The following is a 19,729-nucleotide window of genomic DNA, read 5'->3' on the forward strand; positions in this document are numbered from 1 at the left end:
AAAAATTGCACTATAAACCATAGTTATGCTTATTGCATATGTGGTGTGACCCTGTAGTTAGAATGAGCAAACCTAAAAAGTAAGATAGTTATGTAATGTTTTAACGCATCCTGTTAAACTTAATTTGTTTCCCAGACCCCAAGACATCGGGTTCTACGCCCTTGAGAAGAAAATTGGTTTTACAGATTTAAGATTTTTATTGCGTGAGACGTCACATAATAACAGCGAAGTTTCGACGGACGAGACGAGACCACCTTGCACCAGTGTAAAGGTATGTGGGGCAATTCGGTACGCAGTGAATAAATTTAACTTATTTAACCTCGCATGGCGGGGCAAGGACAGTCGTTATAACACGAGTGTTCTGTTTCATACACCTCGTGCCCGCTCACGAGTTACCATCACGTATGTAACTTTGTGGGTGATTGTTTTTCTGTATGGCTGACAATCCGGCAACACATTATTGACCACTGGGTTGGAGCAATTGTCTGAAGCATATACAATGGTGCCAGTGTCGAGCCTCGAACCCTTACCCTCTGTCCTAGAGCTACGTGTTTGCTGTGATTTTGGCCGTGTTTCTGCTATATCGGTGTATAAGGTTCATTATGTATTGACTTTAAATACATCTTTATCAATAAATTGTCAAACTTTCCCAGACGAGCGTCAAAACCACTTTCACCGCTTTTAAAACTCGGTATCACGTCCGGACGCTAGATAGCGCTACGGAGGTAGACATGCCGAAGAAGAGACGACGCTTGCGGAAACGAAAAACAAGTTTCGACGCTAAGATTGGAGATCAACTTAAAGCAAAGGCAAGTTTGGTACAGATTTGTAATTGTTTCATTGTCTACGCTATATAGGGTTATTTACGCACAGTTTTTGCACACGCCTTAATTTGTACAGATAGAAGTACATCTACTCATGGCCCACTGAAAGATATTTCTGGTCGTATGTGTCCTTGGAAAATACATTTAACGAACATTGCTCCAACGCAGTGATCACTAATGGGTTGTAACACCCTAGATGCTGGTGTCTAGATAAAATCTCAAGACGCCATGAACACCTTTAGCTCGGGGACAACTCTTTAAATGCCCTTTAACGATACCCTTGTCTGAGCCACTTATAGCACTGAGTCTCGAATCTTGTAACGTCTAATCTTAATATATTCCACCACTCTTTACAGACTCCAACAAATGCCACGGAATATCCGAAGTCTGCTACACAGCCTCAGCACTTCCAAATGGGAGACCACCCCACCAACAAGAAACCATGAAATTTTGCCTCTAAAGAAATAAAACACAACTTGAAACGTTGTTTTGTTTACACATTTTAATAATATTTGAAATCAAATTAGAATTTAACCTAAAAAGCAACTACTGTTGTATAAATGAACTTTTAGTTTTAAATTGAAACAATTTTGGCGCTGTCTCCTTTCGTATAGAAGTAACTCTATAATACTTTGTTTTTCATTTCTACAGGCATTTGTAAAACAACCTCTGAAGCCACTATGTATTTACCGGACGCCATAAGAAGTTTAACTGCAAAAGACAGAAGTTTTACCAGTATCCGCCATAAACTGCACACAACTACAGCCAGATTCCCACATGTATTATGCAGGTAACTACTGCATGTTTTTTCTAGTATTTTTGTATATATATACAATATACATAAACCTCCCCAAATAAGAACTTGTTAATATTTCTATATTTTAACCTAAAATATTCCCCTGTTTTGAGCTTTAATATTTATGACGAAACAATTCTCTCACGTGACTGCAGTTACTGCGGGTCATTTTTAAGTTTGTTCGTATTTTGTTTGTAGTTACGTGAATGTTGTTATTTATCAACTAGTTAAGTACACCGTCTCAAATGTTTAGTTTTGTAATTTCGCAAACACAGTAAGCATATTTATGTAGTTGCTGTAAGTAAACTTTCGTTTGTTGTTGTTAAATTTATGATATTGCTTTATAATTCATTAGATATCATATTTTGAACTTTTAAGACAGAGTTTTGTCTGTTACGAAGCTACAGTAGTTACAAAACCTTTTTTCTGTACCCGTTTAGTTAAGTAACTACCAGACACGCGTCTAGGTTTTGTATTTTTGTAACAGCAGCAATTTAGTTTGTATAACAACGATCACGGTTAAGTTGAGTTAGCTTTGTATTGATAATAGTAGTGATTAAACGTTGGTACAAAACAATGTGAATGCAGCTGTCATTTTCCACCTCAATCGTCGAACAACGGCGCAATACAGCGGTCATAAATTGCGTGATTTCATTCACTAAATACCGGTTGTTGCATCGCCGGTTTTTAACAATGGACTCTGCGCTAATCGACCTCATGCGCAGACTGTACAGTCGGCAGATGTAAAATGCCGCTCGCACCGACTGGCGCGTGCATAAACTACCCACGCGCCAATTACAATGTAATAAAATGGTTCGCCCGTTTTACGACTTCGTAAAATCTTCTTTCGTTTGATCTTGTTTAAAATAATTGCAACTGTTTTCGTAGCGCCTTAATGGTAAGTACATTTAATGGTATTTTATAAAGACATCTCGTTCTAATTTTACGCTATTTTTTCCCTTTAACAGAAAAAGCTGAAGCAATTTTCTTTTACAATATTCGAATAGTTGTTTTCGATACAATTTTCGTATACTCGTACAGGAACGGGCCAACTCTGCCCAAAATCCCAGATCACATGGCGTGACTCACTGTAGGACCTCACCCATATAGAATAGAATGTGCATATATACAATGTTGGGGTAATGGGCCAACTCTGTCCAATGGCGTGTCACACTCAAAGTCGTACAATAATATAGAATAGAACTCCGATACATACGGCGCTGTTTTCTGTTTAACCGTAAAAGTGGTGGAATTTTCTTTGCAGTATTTTTCAATTGTGTTTACGCGTCCACGAATACAATGTTCCAACTTCACCTTGGTTCGCCAACCTAAACCCGAACCTAAAACTTTCGCTACGTTCTTACCAAGTGACTCCCATGGTAGAATGCCAAACTATGGATCGTGTGTCGCATATTCGCAACGTTAGGCGACTTAAATTAAATTCAATCTCTTCCCACGTCTAACTTTTGTAACCTTGACTTTGTGCCGTTTTTTTCCAGTGGGAATTTATGTTGAGTTTTAAATCGCAGTGTAGATGGTACAGTACGCTCAGCTTATATATAATGAGAGTTTGTTGCATTTTAGTGATAAAGCGTGTTGGCTAGGTTAGCGTTAACTACAGTTGTCAGAAATGTCGTCTTGCATCAGCTTATCGTATATTCAAATTTATATTCTGACTAGTGGAAACTTAAGTGACACTACCATGCCCACAGTCGAGTTGCTGAAGCTATTGTAGTGTGTGGATAAGCAGACATGACTTTTGGTTGGTTTGGTCATTTATATCCTTGTGGGTGGGAACTTGAGTGACTTATCCATGGTTGCCACTCCCATGCCCACACTTTTGTAGTGCATGGATAAGCAGGCAGTGTATTAACATCAGTAGCCACTAGAACTGAATGTAATGCGACTTCGTACAAAGTTTAAACATTTTCCCAACTTGACTATAATTACACCCCCCCCCTCCTTATAAACAAACCTTCCGAGAACAATAGACTGTCTCGGGGCGTCGTCGTCTCGCGGAAAACATTCTAGACTAAATTCTATTGTTCTATTGTCGGGCGATGGCGCTAATACCCAGTTTACACACCCGAAGCGTGGCTCTCTCGTTTTCGTCGGAAAAAGGATTTTTTTCTTCGTTTTCGTTCCGGTTCTGTCGCCGCCGCTGAATATCATTGCGAGCTAGTTTATTCCTAAGAGAGAGATAGAACTAATTTCGCTCGATTATATTTTCATTGGTAGCTTTTTATTGAAACATTTTGCAGCCAGGTTTGATTTCAATATACGGCAGTGTATTACAGTTGCAGTTTCATATTTATAATGAATATTACTCGTATGAAAAGAAATAATTTACTGTTGTGTTTGAAAACGGTTTTATATTTTTTTTGTTAGCGTATGTTGAAATAGAAAAACTTGCGTAACATATTCAATTATTCATTCATTTGTACAGTGCGCATGTTTTTGCTGCATTTTTGGGGAGTTTTTTATATTTGTTTTTTTTATTTCGTTCGTATCTCACGTTATGACATTAGGTCGAAGACAATTTTAACAGGTGCGATTTATCTGGGAGTTTAGAATAAGTACTGCAGAGTATTACTGATAATGCAGACAGACATTTTTGTCTGAGTTAACACATCTTGTGTGTACTTTGGATTTACTAAAAGACAAAGAACTGATTATTTACAAGTCTTGTATTATGGAATACTTATTACGCCGATGTGTTTGGACCATCGTAGCGACTTTATTTTTAGCCGAGGTAAGTCAATTCCGATCCCCGCGGAAACGAGGCATTTTCCCGATGCAAACTTCGCTTCGTCTCGCCGGGTTTCTGGCACGCGTGTAACTAGAACGTCCACGGTTACAACGCGTCTGCTCATTTGCGGATATTTAGAACACCGATAGGATTTTCGTTGGGCGGAGTTGGATAGGGTTATAATATGCAAGACTACATCACATTAGCTTACGTGCGATCGCAACATAGAAATCTCCCGGGAGCCGCAAAGTTCGGCTCCTGGCAGTTACTTCCAATTGTGATAACCTCCATCGCGTATTACTGTTGCAGACACGGGCGCGCCGGCCGAATTGTTAGTTATAAATAAACTCTATTACGACTCAGATTCGGACTACTTTCATCTTAACGACGTTTATCATAAGTTTAAATTGTCGTTACTAAACCACAGACACTTTATGCACAGTGACGTGTAACACTAAACTTAAAAATACTTTGGATCTCTTTTAAACGTCATGCGAAGTTTCAACATAACTAAGACACAAAATATTGTCTGTAACTTGTGGATTAAACGTGTTTTATGTTAAAAATGGGTATTTGTTTATTGTAAGGTATATGTATGAATATATGTAATAATGTTATTTCTATAGGTTTGTACTGGAGAAGCGCTTGGCTTCTTTGAAGTCCAGATAGTCCGGGTTCAAAACACAGCCGGGGTACTGGAGTCCGGCGTTTGCTGTGACGGAAACAAAAACCAATATGGTGTCTGCTCCTTTGACACATGTGACACCATCGTTAGTGTCTGTCTTAAGGAATATCAAATGACCAGAAACGAAGCTGATTCAGAATCTTGTACTTTCGGGTCGAAAATGACTCAAACTTTAGGTCCCAACTCCTTTACTGTACAAGGGATTGACGAACCGGGAAACCCTGGACATATAAAGATACCTCTCGCTTTTACATGGACGGTAAGATATTGAATTGTTCGATCATAGAGCCTGTTATTCGCTGGTAATGGTTGGTTGTTACGCGCAGAGAAGACATATAATACTTGGCTACGACGTATAATTATTCCAATGCGATAATTATAAAGTCTGCAGCCAATGCTTTAAACTGCCAAGGCAACGCTTACGGTTTAATTTCAGAGTAAAATGCGAACGTGTCTTTTACACTTGACACTCATTTCACGTAAAACCGCACAATTCTGGTGTGATTACCCGTATGACATTTGTCCTCAGATGAATATAATATCCACGTAATCCTATTTTACGTTGATTCGATTTTTGATTAAATTCGTTTGATATCGAGACGCATGTGAACGTCGTTTTGTCTCAATCGAACGACAATTATTGGCCCTTGGCGAAAAATCTGCTGTAAATTAAATAACATGTGTGTGACCTGTTTCGCTACTTTATGTGAGTAATTATTCTCTCTACTTGCGTAATTACTATGCTAAAGTCGGCTTCGATTTGTCCAAGGTTTACGAGGGACTATCAAAGCGATTTGAATGGCAACCCTTCGCCTAACATCTGTTCAACGGGCCGTCTCTTTCGCCTGAATTGTTTAAGTTTAATGTAATTGGTCTTGCCCATGCTCACTGTGACTGCTGTTGCCCGCCTAGTAGCTTCGTCTTGTGTTAAACGGCAACCATTGAGTTGCAATTATTTTGGGTTCCGGAGTTGAAATATTGGAGGCAGAAGTGTCTGGTGTACCTTCTTACATTCCCTATGTAAGTTACAACATATTCACCACCCCCACACAACGTGTACACGGCGTTCCCGTGTATTCAATGTGGAAAATATTCCGACCTGTGGTTTTATACGTCGCATAGTTCGAGGTGATACTGGCACAGCCAGCTCCCGGCTCGCTAACTCAGCCTTTGCGCCGGGGAGTTCCTAGACCGGAATAACACATAGCGCGTACGGACACTTGAGTTTTTGTTTAGTTAGCAAAGTTATTCCGGCTTTTCGAACCTCTTTCCCAACGCACAATATAATGCAGCGAATAAATCTCTTTTTTGAGACAGTTATATTTTAGATGGACGGCTCGTTATAGACATGATACCTTGTGCCACGACAACTCTGACTTACATCCAATGCCAGCCCACGTTACAGGCGGAACTTTAAGCTATAACGTGTTTGATGAGAATATTAATAGCAAAAATAATCAATCGCCTTATCGTCGATGTACGGTGAATTAAAATGCCGTGGTTGGGCATTCGTAGGAATTTATAAGACACCGGTGTTTAGAGCAAAACCCGGCCGAACAGAATTACATGCTTGACGAACTGGACGGTAATTACATGAGTGATACATCATCGTTGAGCGCATTATTAAATTTTGCCGTTTAGGATTAACACCGGTGTTAGAGAACGCAGTGACCATCCATAGATGATTATATAGCAGCCACCTCTACACCGGACACGACATAAACTCTGGCCCAGACATCAAAGTTTGAACCCTGTCATTAAATCCGGTCAAATCATGGCGTCTTTTTCCGGCGGCCGATCTGTCACATTTAAGATTAATATGGCGAATAATAAAACTTTCTGGCGCTTCGGAAAGTGTGTTAGTGTCGCTTAGTTTTGTTTATTCGTGTGATAACGTCGTCTGAATCTGTGGTTTCACATGCGACCACTGCATCAGCACCGCCTGTTATAATATTTGCGTAACTTCTCCTGGATATCCTGCAAGTGAGGCCACCGTTCGCCCTTTTAATATCTGTTTGTGTGGTCGCAGATTTTCGCTTCAAATTTGTCCCTCTTTGTACGCGATTGGTTCCACTACGAATTTAGGGTTTGATATTAAAATCGTCGTCGCTTCCCATATGCCACTATACGATAACGGCTGGTAGTATTCAACCTACTGATAGGGCGGTGTATTTTTACCCAATCTGCAATTTCATTGTATGTTTTATGTTTGCCTTCAAGAATGAATGGACCTGCTGTTTCTCCGCTTTTCGTCGTCAATTTGACGTAAAAAGAAATTCTTATCTTAGTTGATTTGGTTGGTCCATTTAGAGCGTGCTAAATCTCGGGTTGGCCCGTTTTATCTGGCCACGATCTTCTGTTTGCGTTCTCCCTGCTAACCCCACCATCTGTTGTTCCTTTCCTCGCAGAAACCGATCCACAATCGACGCCTCGTAAATCGACGATTGCATTTAAGATGCTGATGTAATTAGATATTTTATTCCACGGTGGGGCAATAGCACAAATACTAATTTGCATTCAATCTAAATACACATGGTGTAACGTGTAGCTTATACAAAGAAAACACGCATCTGCAATTTAATACATACATAATGTATGCTAAAAACGCATTAACACAACATAGTAATTCGTCGCACTGAACGTCTATAAGACAATAGACAACAAAGTAGTAAAACACTTTTTATTAAAAGTCGCAACATTCTCCCAATACGCCAATATTTGTTTGTCCACGACATTCAGGCAACTTAATGTTTACACATTCTGTCATCGTGTGTAGTTTGGCTACAACGCAAACTAAAATATTTGTTCCGATGTCTTCAATAATCTTCTCTTCTTTGTTTCTTTTAATTTCCGTCTAAAACCCCGATCTAAGAATGTTTATGAACGCCCGGGGCAAAGGTAGAACGGAAGCTTATTCCACACACAATGACTTGCGCATATCAACAACAGACACACAAATACGTAACTTGGTTTATATTCAATTACATAGCTTAGACTTCAAAGGGGACTCGCAATAATCGCTTTCCTGGTGTAATTACGAAGTTTTGTGACAAACATAAATAAATATCTTCTTTATTTACATTTTCGAATACAAAAAAAATCAAAGAATAAAAACAACCTGGAAAACGTATTAACAACAACATGACAGCCGTTAAAATACGATACAAAATTACATGGGAAAAATTGCCAAATTTAAAAACAAGCTGTCAACATTGAATGTAAAACTCTGAGAAATCGTCATCAAAACAACAGTCGTTAAAGACTCAAAAACTACTAAAAAAAAAGTTGTAAAAAGCGTTGCTGCTAAACCCAACATACAATATAAAACTGCCGCAACATTATTGGGTAATGATGCTGTTACACCCGGATACAAGTTGCGTTCATCTCGGTTACGCCTTTAACCTTGTATATATGGCAGAACACCTCCGGCTTTCGTCACGCACCTTGCGCTAGTAAGTAGTGTCACCAGTCCCCTTGTTGAGCATTTCCACATCTCTAGGTATAAATAGCTGACTTGTTGTTTGTTCTTCTGATATCCGCAAATAATATCAAATTGTGAGCCATTTTCGCCCATCATCGCATCATAATGGCACAGGTGTTACGTCACAGATGTAACGGGTTGACCTCAAAAGATAATTTTGTACATTAATTCATTATTAACACCGTATATAGCGCCCGTAACTGTCCGTTTGAAATATCTGTTCAGTTTAATATAGGGTAACTTTATGCGGCACAGCATCGAGTGATATGAAATACGTAACCGATGAATATCAAGTCCAATAAAATTTCGCCTGAAATGGCATCATTAGTCCCGTATTCAAATTTATACGACATGTCGACATATGTATCAAATGCGGATATCAAAATTAGAGGTAAATATATTGTGTATGATACATGTGTATTCAACACGCATACCAATACATGCAGTCCAAGTCATTACAATGTAAGCCTCAATCATCAATCGTAACTTCCCAAACAACATCGAATATAATTCCGACAACTTTGGTCTCGCCATGAATCAAAACGAGACTTTCTACCTTTATTTAAAGTCACGTGGCTATTCCAGTTTGCTTTTCCCACGGTGGTAGAGACCGCGACGATATAAACTCGTCCCGTCCCTTCTCCGCTTATTCTCTTCCCCGCGCCGGTCGTGCCACAATGTGACTCTATCTCGCTTGCCCTTCCCTACCGTATACACCGCAAGCAAAACCCGGCCATCAAAGGCAAATAATTCAACGTTAGTAAATCTCATGTCGGCTATAATCGCGCAGACAGCGAATTATGACGTCGGCAGAATAACCGCTCCGTCATTTTCCGCGTTGTTGAAATTGAAATAAATTGTTGCAATGTAATACATTACGTGGTTCGCAAGAAGCATTTCGAGGTATTTTAGTTAAAGCTCCAGCCGACCAGTAAACCGCATCTTCAGTGACTAACCAGGCGTTACCCGAACGCATCAATATCACAAATCAGTGGCCAGCACAAGCTATTTGAGCCACACAAGCCCATATATGAGGATTGTTGCTCCAACCGCAGTTCGACGTCCCAGCACCCACCATACCACCCTATATGTGAGGTACAGAGTCGTATACAGGGGGTGTAATTTTGTCTGGAGCAAGACAAGCCCTCAAGTTCAAGCAGCGTGACTGAGAGCCGTAATATTTACATTTATGTGTCTGTTTATCACATATAAGCTTAAACCATGGCGGCGGAGTTATTTCGCAACGATAGCGATTGTTAAACATCGTTCCCACGGTCGTAACTTCTATGCACATAAATGAATGGCTGGCATTCAGCGTTTGTTTAAACGTCAAATAAATGATTCGCGTTAATTTTTAAGACTTCTCCTACTCTGAGCGTCGTGTGGGCGCAATAAGTAGGACTATGTAACAAGCAAGCAACGTCTCTTTAAACCACAGTGTACTTCTCAAGGCACTCTGCAAATAGAGAGCCAGGGAAATGGTTTTAATTTAAAATCTCATGGAATTCATGGCATAAGAGTTCAAATTCTCAATACGAGAAAAACCTGTTGCAGTTTCGCTCAAAATATGTTTCCACGAAAGTAAACATTAAGCTGCATTAATGTCCCATCAATCTGTTTCGAATAATCAAGGTGTGTTTAACACCCGTGTGAACGCCGCTTTAATCGCTTGGGTTAAAATCTCTAATCTAAATCAAATTTACCGAGATAACTTGAATGTCTTTTCACACCGTCCGTGCGAACAAGTACACAGTAAAGTATCTTAGTGATTATAATGGTAACAGTGTTTTCTCGTCCCACTTGGTAGTAAACAAAGAACATTCAAAGCATTATAAAACCGTATCATCACTTGTGTCCTGTCTTCCCCCACCCTACTATATAAAGTAACTTTTATAAAAGTTCGTAATCAGTTATTCGCATTGTTATTTCAGTGCACGCGATTTTCATCTCAAATGTTTCGATTTTAAAACTAAAATCATTTTCAGCGATATCGAAAGTAAAATTTTTAACATATTTTACTCTTGTGTCAAATTGTCTATGTATTAAGTCGGCAAAGTTGAACAATTGAATCGAATGTCTTTCTCCTGTTATTGTTGAAGTAGGAACATAGGAACCAATTATCAGTGAATCATTCATTACCACTTGTGTTCTGTTGTATAAACGTTACTCACTTTCGACACCTCTTTACAAAACAAGACGACTTAGTGCGCATGCGCAGGATGCTTGTAACTAAACCCGTATATGTCTGTCATTCCTATACAGCACGTCACTCCCAACGTCTCGTGTTTTGAACCGTCTTTAAAAAATCGAACTAAATGCGTCAAGATTTTGCAACAATGAGTTTAAAACAGGGGCGGGCCGCCGCTTTTAGTCATTTTCCCCTGCGGGTCGGATTACCCAAATAAACAGCTTTTAACGCGCTAAAACGTAAAATAATAGTGTCAAGTAACGACGTTTGCTACAAGCAGTCTAGTTCCCACCACCCCTACCCTTGTCCGAATGCCCCCCACGTTTTAATGGAGCCACACAATGTGTGATGTGATACCACCAATCCACTATAGCCATCTACCATTACAATTGCTTCACACTGTTACCTATGTATTTTAACCAATATAATCGCTGGTTAATTTCCAACCAAATTGAAACTACATATAAAGTTACAATCTATTATTAACCCGTATTTTTTTATTCCAGAGAACTTACACACTCATTCTCGAAGTTTTTGACCGGGATAATGGAACAGGTATGCCGTAACAATGTCTTTTATTTTTCTCATTCCGTCATAATCATTTTTCTAAAGTAATAGTCATAATGACGTAATAATACTAAATTGTTGAGTACATAAAACCTACTTAAAGTTGATTGTTCCTCATTCTAGTTTTGTTTCGTTCTAGAACTCATAGGCCTAATGACGTCACAGTAACCATTGTCTGTTGTTTTAGACGGAGGTTTCACAACTGATCTCATTGGGCGACACTTTTACCCGAGTATTCTAAACCCTGGGGACGCTTGGCACACTTTGAGGTATAATGGGCGCTCCGTACACGTTGAATACAAAGTGAGAGTGCGATGCAACGAACATCAATACGGAAACAACTGTACAAAGCTGTGCAAACCAAGGAGCGATTTTTTCGGGAATTATATCTGCGATAAACATGGCAATAAACGATGCATGGAGGGCTGGATGGGAGAAGATTGTAGAACTGGTAAGTTTAATCTTCAAACGCAAATCGGAAGGCGGTGTAATAGGATTCTGTAGCGAATTCACTTTTCACAGTATGTAGGTTCCTTACAATAGCTTTCAATCGGATCTCTGTGAGTTTAATCACATGGGGTATAAGAGGCGACCTATTTCTGTAGCTTACAAGAGGCGAGATGCTACAATTATAAAACGATTAACACAATCCATTTAAGCAGCTCAGACCTTTTTAATAAAGCTGAGCATAGCGGCCTAGATTTAAAACATTGGTGTCTTGAATTATAAAAAGCCGCTTTTGAACTTTAAAGTCGTGATGATAATAAAATATCTCACTAATTAGATTATTATTAAATGACTTTTGCGGTTTCGTATCCGAGATTTCACTGAAAACAGGTAACCGGGAGACCTGGTAGCCAGCTATGTCTTGGTAACGAAAGTTAAGAATTCTTAATATTTTTCAGCCATCTGCAAACTCGGCTGCAGCACCGAACATGGATCATGTAAACAACCCCACGAATGCATGTAAGTTGGTGTGTTTTGTTATCTATGCTGTTACCATTGTGGGCGTATATGTCTATGACACTTAATAACATTTGCTCCAACCCAGTGGTCACTAATGGGTTGTCCAAATTGTCAACAACAAAAAATCACCCACAAAGTTTCAAGCGTGTTGGTTGTAAACATGGGGCGTATGAAACAGAACAGCCGTGTTGTAACGATTGTCGTTGCTTTGCTATGCGAGGATAAATAAGTTACATTCATTCATGATTTTATTAGAACTATTTCGTTTTGCGTTTAAATGCCGGTTTTTGTCGTTTTTCACCGGAAACATCGCGCGAGTCGCGGTCAAAGACCATTTCCTTTGTTGTCAAAGCGACGCGGGTCATTCTAGGTTTGTCGTTTTGTTGCTGAGGGTTAAAGTACATCTATGCTCGCGTTCCCGGGTTAGGGAAACCCCCAGAGCGACCTAAACAACAACACTTTTCCCACGCCCACGTTATTTACGAGTGATTATAAGTTAGTTACACCAACACTGGCTCTATAACGTTAAGGTTGCCAATAAAGCAAAGCTTGGCAATTATAAGTTAGATGAGGAAATGTTAGAATTGGTAATAAGGTCATACAGGGGTGAACGAGTTGATTTTTGAGCTGAATCACTGGGTACTAAAAGTCCATGACCCCCTTTGATTAACACGAGCCTATGCTACACTAACACTATGGTTGTGTGCATTCCTACCACAACTAGCCAGTCGTCACGGCGCCGACACATACACCCGCGTTCTATACAGACAATGTTTGTTGCCTGCCACTCCGTTTCGAATTACAGTGGAATTAATTCGCTTTGATCTAAATCCAAGTACATTAAGTTGGCCATTCACCAGTAACTTAGCAGTGACCGTTCATATCACGGTTGCAATTGCAAGTCCATGTATTATGGTTTATGTTGTTTAATTGTTAATTACGAGTTAAAACTAAAGGGGTGTGTTGTTGTCAATGGTAAGGAGAAACTGTTTGAAAGTAGACCCATGTATGACACTCGTCTTCACATGTTTGTTGTGTTCACACGACTTATTGTTAAGCCACGATTGTTACAATATTGTGACGCGACAAACGTCGTGTCGAGACGCCATCGCCTTGCCAAGGACGCGTATTCTCGCCCAGCACGTTTGTAGTTACATGTTTTACACCGAACACAATGAATCGTTCCTCCATAATACCTGTGTACCGAACTACCGACCCTATTATAGCTTATGACGCAACAATATTCACTCCCGGATGTTACAGTTAGCGGAAAAAAATATTTTGTCATTTTTAACTTCGCACCTAGCAACGACGCCAATGACGTCTTCATTAAATGACGTCATAAGGACCTTGTCCTTCGTGTATGGCGTAAGAATAACTGAGGTTGGTCGGTGCCAAATATGCGAGAAAGTTTATGTTGAAGCTAAATGACGAACGACGCTTATAATAGCTAGCGTCTGATTTCGAACGAGTATTTCGCTCTATCTTGATTCTCCTAAAACCTCGTTTTTTTTCGCCGTCTCGCCCGTCGCGTACGCGGTGCCGAATTTAGCCGTTTTTTCCCGTGAGAAAGTATTGCTGCGCGTGGGTCGGATAGTTCTTTGTCGCATGTGACAACCACCTTCCTTTAATTGCTTTTGGAGCGGGTTATGTCAGCTCGTTTGCCGGCGCAGGTGCGGCACGCGCTGCCTGATCCTTTCAATTTGTTCCATTCGTGCCGTGTATTATGTCTGCCCGGGCACTGCTTATTAACTAAGACCATGAATTACGCGGACCGTACCAAGTTCGATTAAACGGAAAATAATAATTTTATAAAAATGTTACTCACCTCTTTCATCCCACGAACCGCGCATGGTGGTATAGATTTATAATTGCCGTAATATCATTAGGCGTAATGCTCTTATATAAACAAGACGGACTTATCCCGGTGAGACGGCTGTCAGTGTTGTGTTGACACATTAAACCAATGGCAGTAAAACCATGGGATCCGCCCGCGGCTACCAAGGCTCAGTATCTTCACGCTAACCAGTTGTTTACCTTCTATATGAGAGAGAAATTAGGTCTAGGATGAAATTGTAATGCGAGTCATCCCGGTCAAGGCAACTTGAACGTCCAACTACCAGTATGCAGCCACGCGACCGACGTTCCGACTTCCTGTTCCCTCCCCGCTCTTCCAAACGCTTCGCTTCACGCCCAGTCAATTTAAGCATTGATTAAAAATAGGATTTTTTGATAACATTAACGATTTTCATATAAAAGATACGACATTGCGGGGTTTTACCTCAAGGCATGGGACGGCGTGTTGTATGATCGTTGTAATCATTAACTATTTCAAACAAACGCCAGATGCTAACCGGTCGCGTGGCCGTCTGCCTAGTGGGGTAAACAGGAACGCTTAACCTTCCAGGGTCTCCTGCCTTAGTTTTGTAAACGCTGCAGATAAAACACGAAAGATTTCGAAACCTTCCTTATCGTTCAGCCACCGCAAAATTCGTCAAACGCGAAGTTAAGACCCAACATCGTTTTCACGTGTTACAGTACAGAGCTGGATGATCTCTCATATATCCTCCCACTCCTCCCGTCTTTGTTTCTTTCCTTCTCCTCCCGCCTCGCGCCGAGCATTCCTTTGCTTTCCCTGGGTCGAGGGGCGCGTGGGAAAGTCAACCATGCGTGACCAACGCCCCCACCACCCCGCTTATGTATAGCACTGTGACGTAACAACCCCTGCATTCGACAATCTTTCGCCCATGTCGCTTACGATTCGTTACGAATCGAAGTTTCGTTGAATAGACAATGGCACACCACACTGTAAATGTATATTGACTATATACTACCAAAACAGCGGAATAGAATTGTCTGTACTTTCCGAATCGCGGTATAGACAGTGGTACACGATAACTGATTGAATCTAGAGACATAGACGTTACTGCAGATTGACAGATTCGGTATTTTGTTTTTCGTCTCATTCCAAACCAGTATTTGATTCGCCTCCCATTTTAACGAGGTGGTGAAGTTGAATGTTATTCGTGTTCTTTCCCCGTTCGTACAACCGCCACCATGCGACGTGTAATCTTCGTTTCATATATATATATACACGAGGTTGCAACGTTGGTTTTGCTAAACCTTTTTCTACCATCAGATAAGCCGAGTCTAAGCGTGGGAACGGCTCACCTAGAGATGCTTATCTCACACGCGCGCGCGCATGCGTGTTCGCACGACTTTTGTCTCCACAAGTTTAACCGAACGTTTTGCATGCTCGTGTTGACGCTTGAGCAAAATAAGTCGACATGGCTTCACTATATAGTTGTCCATTGCCTTTAGTTTGTTCCTAAACCCCTGTGTTCGGGTTAGCGCATCAGTGAACGTCTGTATTATGTCTGGCTCGTGTTTTGCTTGGAATATTGGACGCTATGTAGTCGCTGAAGTAGCCTGAAGACCACATTGAACGTAGTTGTTGCGGTTCGTTGCATAAACAATACAACTCCTGGTTTAACTTTCACACGGGGCTATTCAACTCATCTGCGCTAACTTGTTTATTATACAGCACGGTAAATCGCTTTAGGCTTATATCAAATCGAGGTTGCGTGTTGTGCAGGTTAAGGTGTTGTAGTTGTTGGTGATTATGTTTCATCATTTTCGCGACAAGTCCACACATTGTGTCGTCACACTATAGGCTTAAACGAGGCAGTCATGCCGTCATTATAAACCAACAATTACGATTGTTGCTGAATAGTTGACCTGACATACTCTGCGGTAGGTGCAGAATATCCTACAATGTATATAGTACTGTAGTATGAGATGGTTAGCGCATATTATTCCATGTTTACTAATCATGTTTTAACAATTAACAACTCTATTTTAAGAGTCGTGAGGATACGATTATATAATTCTGTAAATATTTGTTCACTACCAAATGGGACGATATAAGAGGATGAAAACATGATTAAGAAATACGGGATATTATGTGCTAATGATATCCCATCTTACCCCACAGTTATATAGTTTATTACAAAATACCAAAACATTGTCGATTTCACCATAACTTTCAACAAACAGCCCTAAACATTATGTTTCACCTCAGATGTAACTACGGTTGGCAAGGCGATTTATGCAACGAATGTGTTCCTTACCCCGGATGTGAACATGGTACATGCATGGTGGATTGGCAGTGCGCATGCGATACCAACTGGGGAGGTTTATTATGCAACAAAAGTAAGTGTGTCGTCATAACAAAACGGCAACAGACACCCGCAAATAAATTATTCAAATTTAAAATTTTTGGAAAAGTTCAAAAGCGTGCGTGTTGTCTAGATTAAATAATAGATTTTAAAATAACTTAAAAGTAAATTTAGTAAAAATCTTTGTTTTTTCTCTAAATTATCTAGTTGAAACAATGTTCTAAAAATACTTTAACCTAGATTGAATAATCCCGTTTAAAATAACACAAAGTCGGATTATTTTTTGACTCTCGTTGTATTTACAGATCTTAACTACTGTGGGACCCATAAGCCATGCATGAACGGTGGTATTTGCTCCAACCCTGAACCAGACAACTTCCAATGCTCGTGTCCCGACGGTTACAGCGGTGTAAGATGCGAAATACGTGAGTAACCCGCATATAGCATTACCAGTGAGCCGTAGCCGTTTAACACGCTCTATTTTCCCAGCTGAGTACGCGTGTGTCTCCAACCCCTGCCAGAACGGTGGATCCTGCCAGGAGATGAGCCGAGGTTTTCATTGTCAATGTGTTTCGGGTTGGGAGGGAGTGACTTGTGAACGAAGTAAGTTTGTTGTTTATGTTGTGTATTCATACACCTCATGCTCACTGTCGAGTTATAACATGGGTGTCTTCTTATACACCAGACACACATGGTGTATTCATACAACTCATGCCCACTGTCGAGTTATAACATGGGTGTCTTCTTATACACCAGACACACATGGTGTATTCATACACCTCATGCTCACTGTCGAGTTATAACATGGGTGTCTTCTTATACACCAGACACACATGGTGTATACATACACCTCATGCTCACTGTCGAGTTATAACATGGGTGTCTTCTTATATACCATACACAAATGGTGTATACATACACCTCATGCTCACTGTCGAGTTATAACATGGGTGTCTTCTTATACACCAGACACACATGATGTATTCATACACCTCATGCTCACTGTCGAGTTATAACATGGGTGTCTTCTTATACACCAGACACACATGGTGTATTCATACACCTCATGCTCACTGTCGAGTTACAACATGGGTGTCTTCTTATACACCAGACACACATGGTGTATTCATACACCTCATGCTCACTGTCGAGTTACAACATGGGTGTCTTCTTATACACCAGACACACATGATGTATTCATACACCTCATGCTCACTGTCAAGTTATAACATTAAAATCCGCTCATGCATATATTATATTCATCAATATTAAAGCAAGACCTTTGTTTTCTGCGCCAACGCTTACCGCAGTGGGTTTTGAACTGTCTAACTTCGGGTCGTTTAAATTATTCAATGCGTGTCTTGGCCTTTCATCAGCGATAAATTATGCATTGTTGTTTTGCACGTCCCGCTTACGGGCAATGCTATCGTGTGGATCGCCCTTTGTGTTAAACATGGCTGTGTTTTCCTGTATATCGCAGGAGTTCCGAACAAATGGGAAATTATTGGTGGGGAAGTAATAGTTTATATCGGTAATTTCTAGGTTTAGTAACTTGCACAAATGTCACATTAATTTTTCGGTTGCATGCGCCTAGCCCGGTTCCTTGCTTGGTACTTGAACCTAGCATCTTCTAATGACATATACTATAAACAATGTCAGTAAGTTACAGGTGACATAATATGTTTGTGGTCGGTTTGATGTCACGTGTGTAGGTTTATCACGTCACAGAGGTGCATTGTTGCATCACACTCGCATTTACACGCAAGAATGACTGGGATAATGGGCTCTGTCGACGCAACAATAGACCGCAATCGTGAAAAAGCGAAACACTTGTTTATTGAACGCTCTATTAAGCTTGATGCGCGCCATTTCCAGCCGACATCACGGCCCTGTGTCTTCCATACCCCATGTGGTTGAAGCAAGTAGAGTTCTCACCTTACCCGACCCACCAACGTTATATAGGGTGGCCGGTGTTGTGTTTATCACTAAACATCCTGCTTAAGGATTTCCGAAGATCAGGTGTTGCTTCAAAGCAACATCGGTATTATTTATGAATATAGCGAGGATATGACGCTCCCTGCCCCGCGTATCGGTTGTGAACCTCCGATGTCCTTGGTTCCCATCCCCGCTAGACTGGGTGGCGAGCTATTGGTAACCTGGCCTACACCGCGCGCCTTATTCTTCTATATTAGGTGCCTGAAATGCGAGCACGAAACATTACGCTCGTGTAGCGAGCATTCTAACTCCTCACCAGCTAGTGCGGGTTGAGAAGCGTGGGAAAATATCGTCAGCTTTAACAAGGACTGCCCGCCACTACTCAAGTACTTTCGTCAACTTCCGTAGTTTGGTGGATTCGACAACTTGTCGCCTTATCTTCGCCGCCTCGTTCGTTTTGGTGCCGAAACGACCCTTGATCAACACCAATAGACAATGCTGGTCGCCACAGTAATACTTGAGTGGGCTTCGTCACACTTTAACGCCTAGCTTCCCGGGATTCTTTATGTCGCCGCATTGACGCCTAATTATCCAGCTTACCGTCCCTCCCACTCATACACATAAGCACTCTTGACTTAGGCGTGAAAGCAATTCCATTACATAATGTATTACATTACCAACATACGTGAATGGTAATCACTTTGTTCACAGATATCGATGACTGCGCGAAGACTCCTTGTGCCAATGGTGGGATATGCAGAGACTTGGTGAATGGGTTCCATTGCGAATGCCCGGCCCACTGGGAAGGCACGACCTGCCAATTAGGTAAGCATAACCTGCTCTTATGTATTATTGTTGTATGGTGCGCGCTTTGTGTATTGCGCCGTCATTATATGGGACCACACCGGCTTTAGATGTAACCCTTCATTTCGCATACTTTACCATTAAGTCTTGTCTGGATCGATGGATATTTTCCCCGTGAAAAAATGCGGTGATGTCATTTTTGAAACCTTGGTCGATTTCGTGAGAAAATGGGTCTGGGTATAAATGGCGAAAGCGTCGGATTTAACGCTTACTACCCCGGCCTTGTACGACAAAGCTTAGCCAGGACATCAGGATTCATTAAAGCTGCGACCATGCAAATATTGGCTGCTCAACGCAAATAGAACTATAGTTACTACTGTCTTGTTTGTGGCTCCTATAGTTTGTATAAGAACTGTTCACACACCCATTAAGGTTGAACATAGGTGTCCAAGGACGCCATAACTCATTAATATTTCATTCCCCTAGCCATCTTGTCCGACACTTATAAAGGTCCCGCATATTTTCAAAATTCCAACTTTCATATTCACAAAAACGC

At 40.8% G+C, this 19,729-nt stretch overlaps 2 protein-coding genes and 1 long non-coding RNA gene across 4 annotated transcripts in view; 2 read left to right on the forward strand and 1 right to left on the reverse strand.

Annotated features, from left to right (window-relative positions):
* The first annotated feature begins 38 nt into the window (after positions 1-38).
* LOC149729125 (uncharacterized) lies at positions 39-1,605 on the forward strand. The gene is made up of 5 exons (XM_089888869.1): positions 39-79; positions 136-271; positions 654-809; positions 1,181-1,307; positions 1,476-1,605. The coding sequence occupies exons 1-4, from the start codon at positions 39-41 to the stop codon at positions 1,268-1,270; spliced, it is 423 nt and encodes a 140-aa protein (XP_089744995.1). The 3' UTR covers positions 1,271-1,307; positions 1,476-1,605.
* LOC149729126 (protein jagged-1b-like) overlaps positions 1,478-19,729 on the forward strand; it is a 34,997-nt gene continuing 16,745 nt past the window's right edge. Inside the window, exons 1-9 of one of the 2 annotated variants that reach the window (XM_089888860.1) lie at positions 1,478-1,614; positions 4,996-5,313; positions 11,230-11,278; positions 11,478-11,741; positions 12,196-12,256; positions 16,338-16,468; positions 16,740-16,859; positions 16,924-17,037; positions 19,081-19,194. In XM_089888860.1, the coding sequence (XP_089744986.1) occupies positions 1,609-1,614; positions 4,996-5,313; positions 11,230-11,278; positions 11,478-11,741; positions 12,196-12,256; positions 16,338-16,468; positions 16,740-16,859; positions 16,924-17,037; positions 19,081-19,194 (1,177 nt within the window). In that variant the 5' untranslated portion in view covers positions 1,478-1,608. Of the gene's footprint in view, positions 1,615-3,785; positions 4,373-4,995; positions 5,314-11,229; positions 11,279-11,477; positions 11,742-12,195; positions 12,257-16,337; positions 16,469-16,739; positions 16,860-16,923; positions 17,038-19,080; positions 19,195-19,729 lie in introns of those variants that run through there. The other variant, XM_089888859.1, reaches the window with a different exon arrangement.
* On the reverse strand, positions 7,721-11,380 carry LOC149729127 (uncharacterized). Its single transcript, XR_016386058.1, has 2 exons — positions 9,092-11,380; positions 7,721-8,678 (listed from the first exon to the last, which is right to left on the reverse strand). It is a non-coding gene; the product is annotated as an uncharacterized LOC149729127 (long non-coding RNA).

This window comes from Ciona robusta, chromosome 11 (genome assembly GCF_009617815.1).
Source record: "Ciona robusta chromosome 11, ASM961781v2".
Taxonomy (NCBI): Eukaryota; Metazoa; Chordata; class Ascidiacea; order Phlebobranchia; family Cionidae; genus Ciona; species Ciona robusta.

Bases quoted from the DNA above. Each gene is read 5' to 3' on its own strand.
- LOC149729125 (XM_089888869.1), top strand. From the start codon at position 39: ATGTGGTGTGACCCTGTAGTTAGAATGAGCAAACCTAAAAA. The intron at 272-653 runs GTATGTGGGGCA...AAACTTTCCCAG, and splicing joins CACCTTGCACCAGTGTAAAG to ACGAGCGTCAAAACCACTTT. The intron at 810-1,180 runs GCAAGTTTGGTA...CACTCTTTACAG, and splicing joins GAGATCAACTTAAAGCAAAG to ACTCCAACAAATGCCACGGA.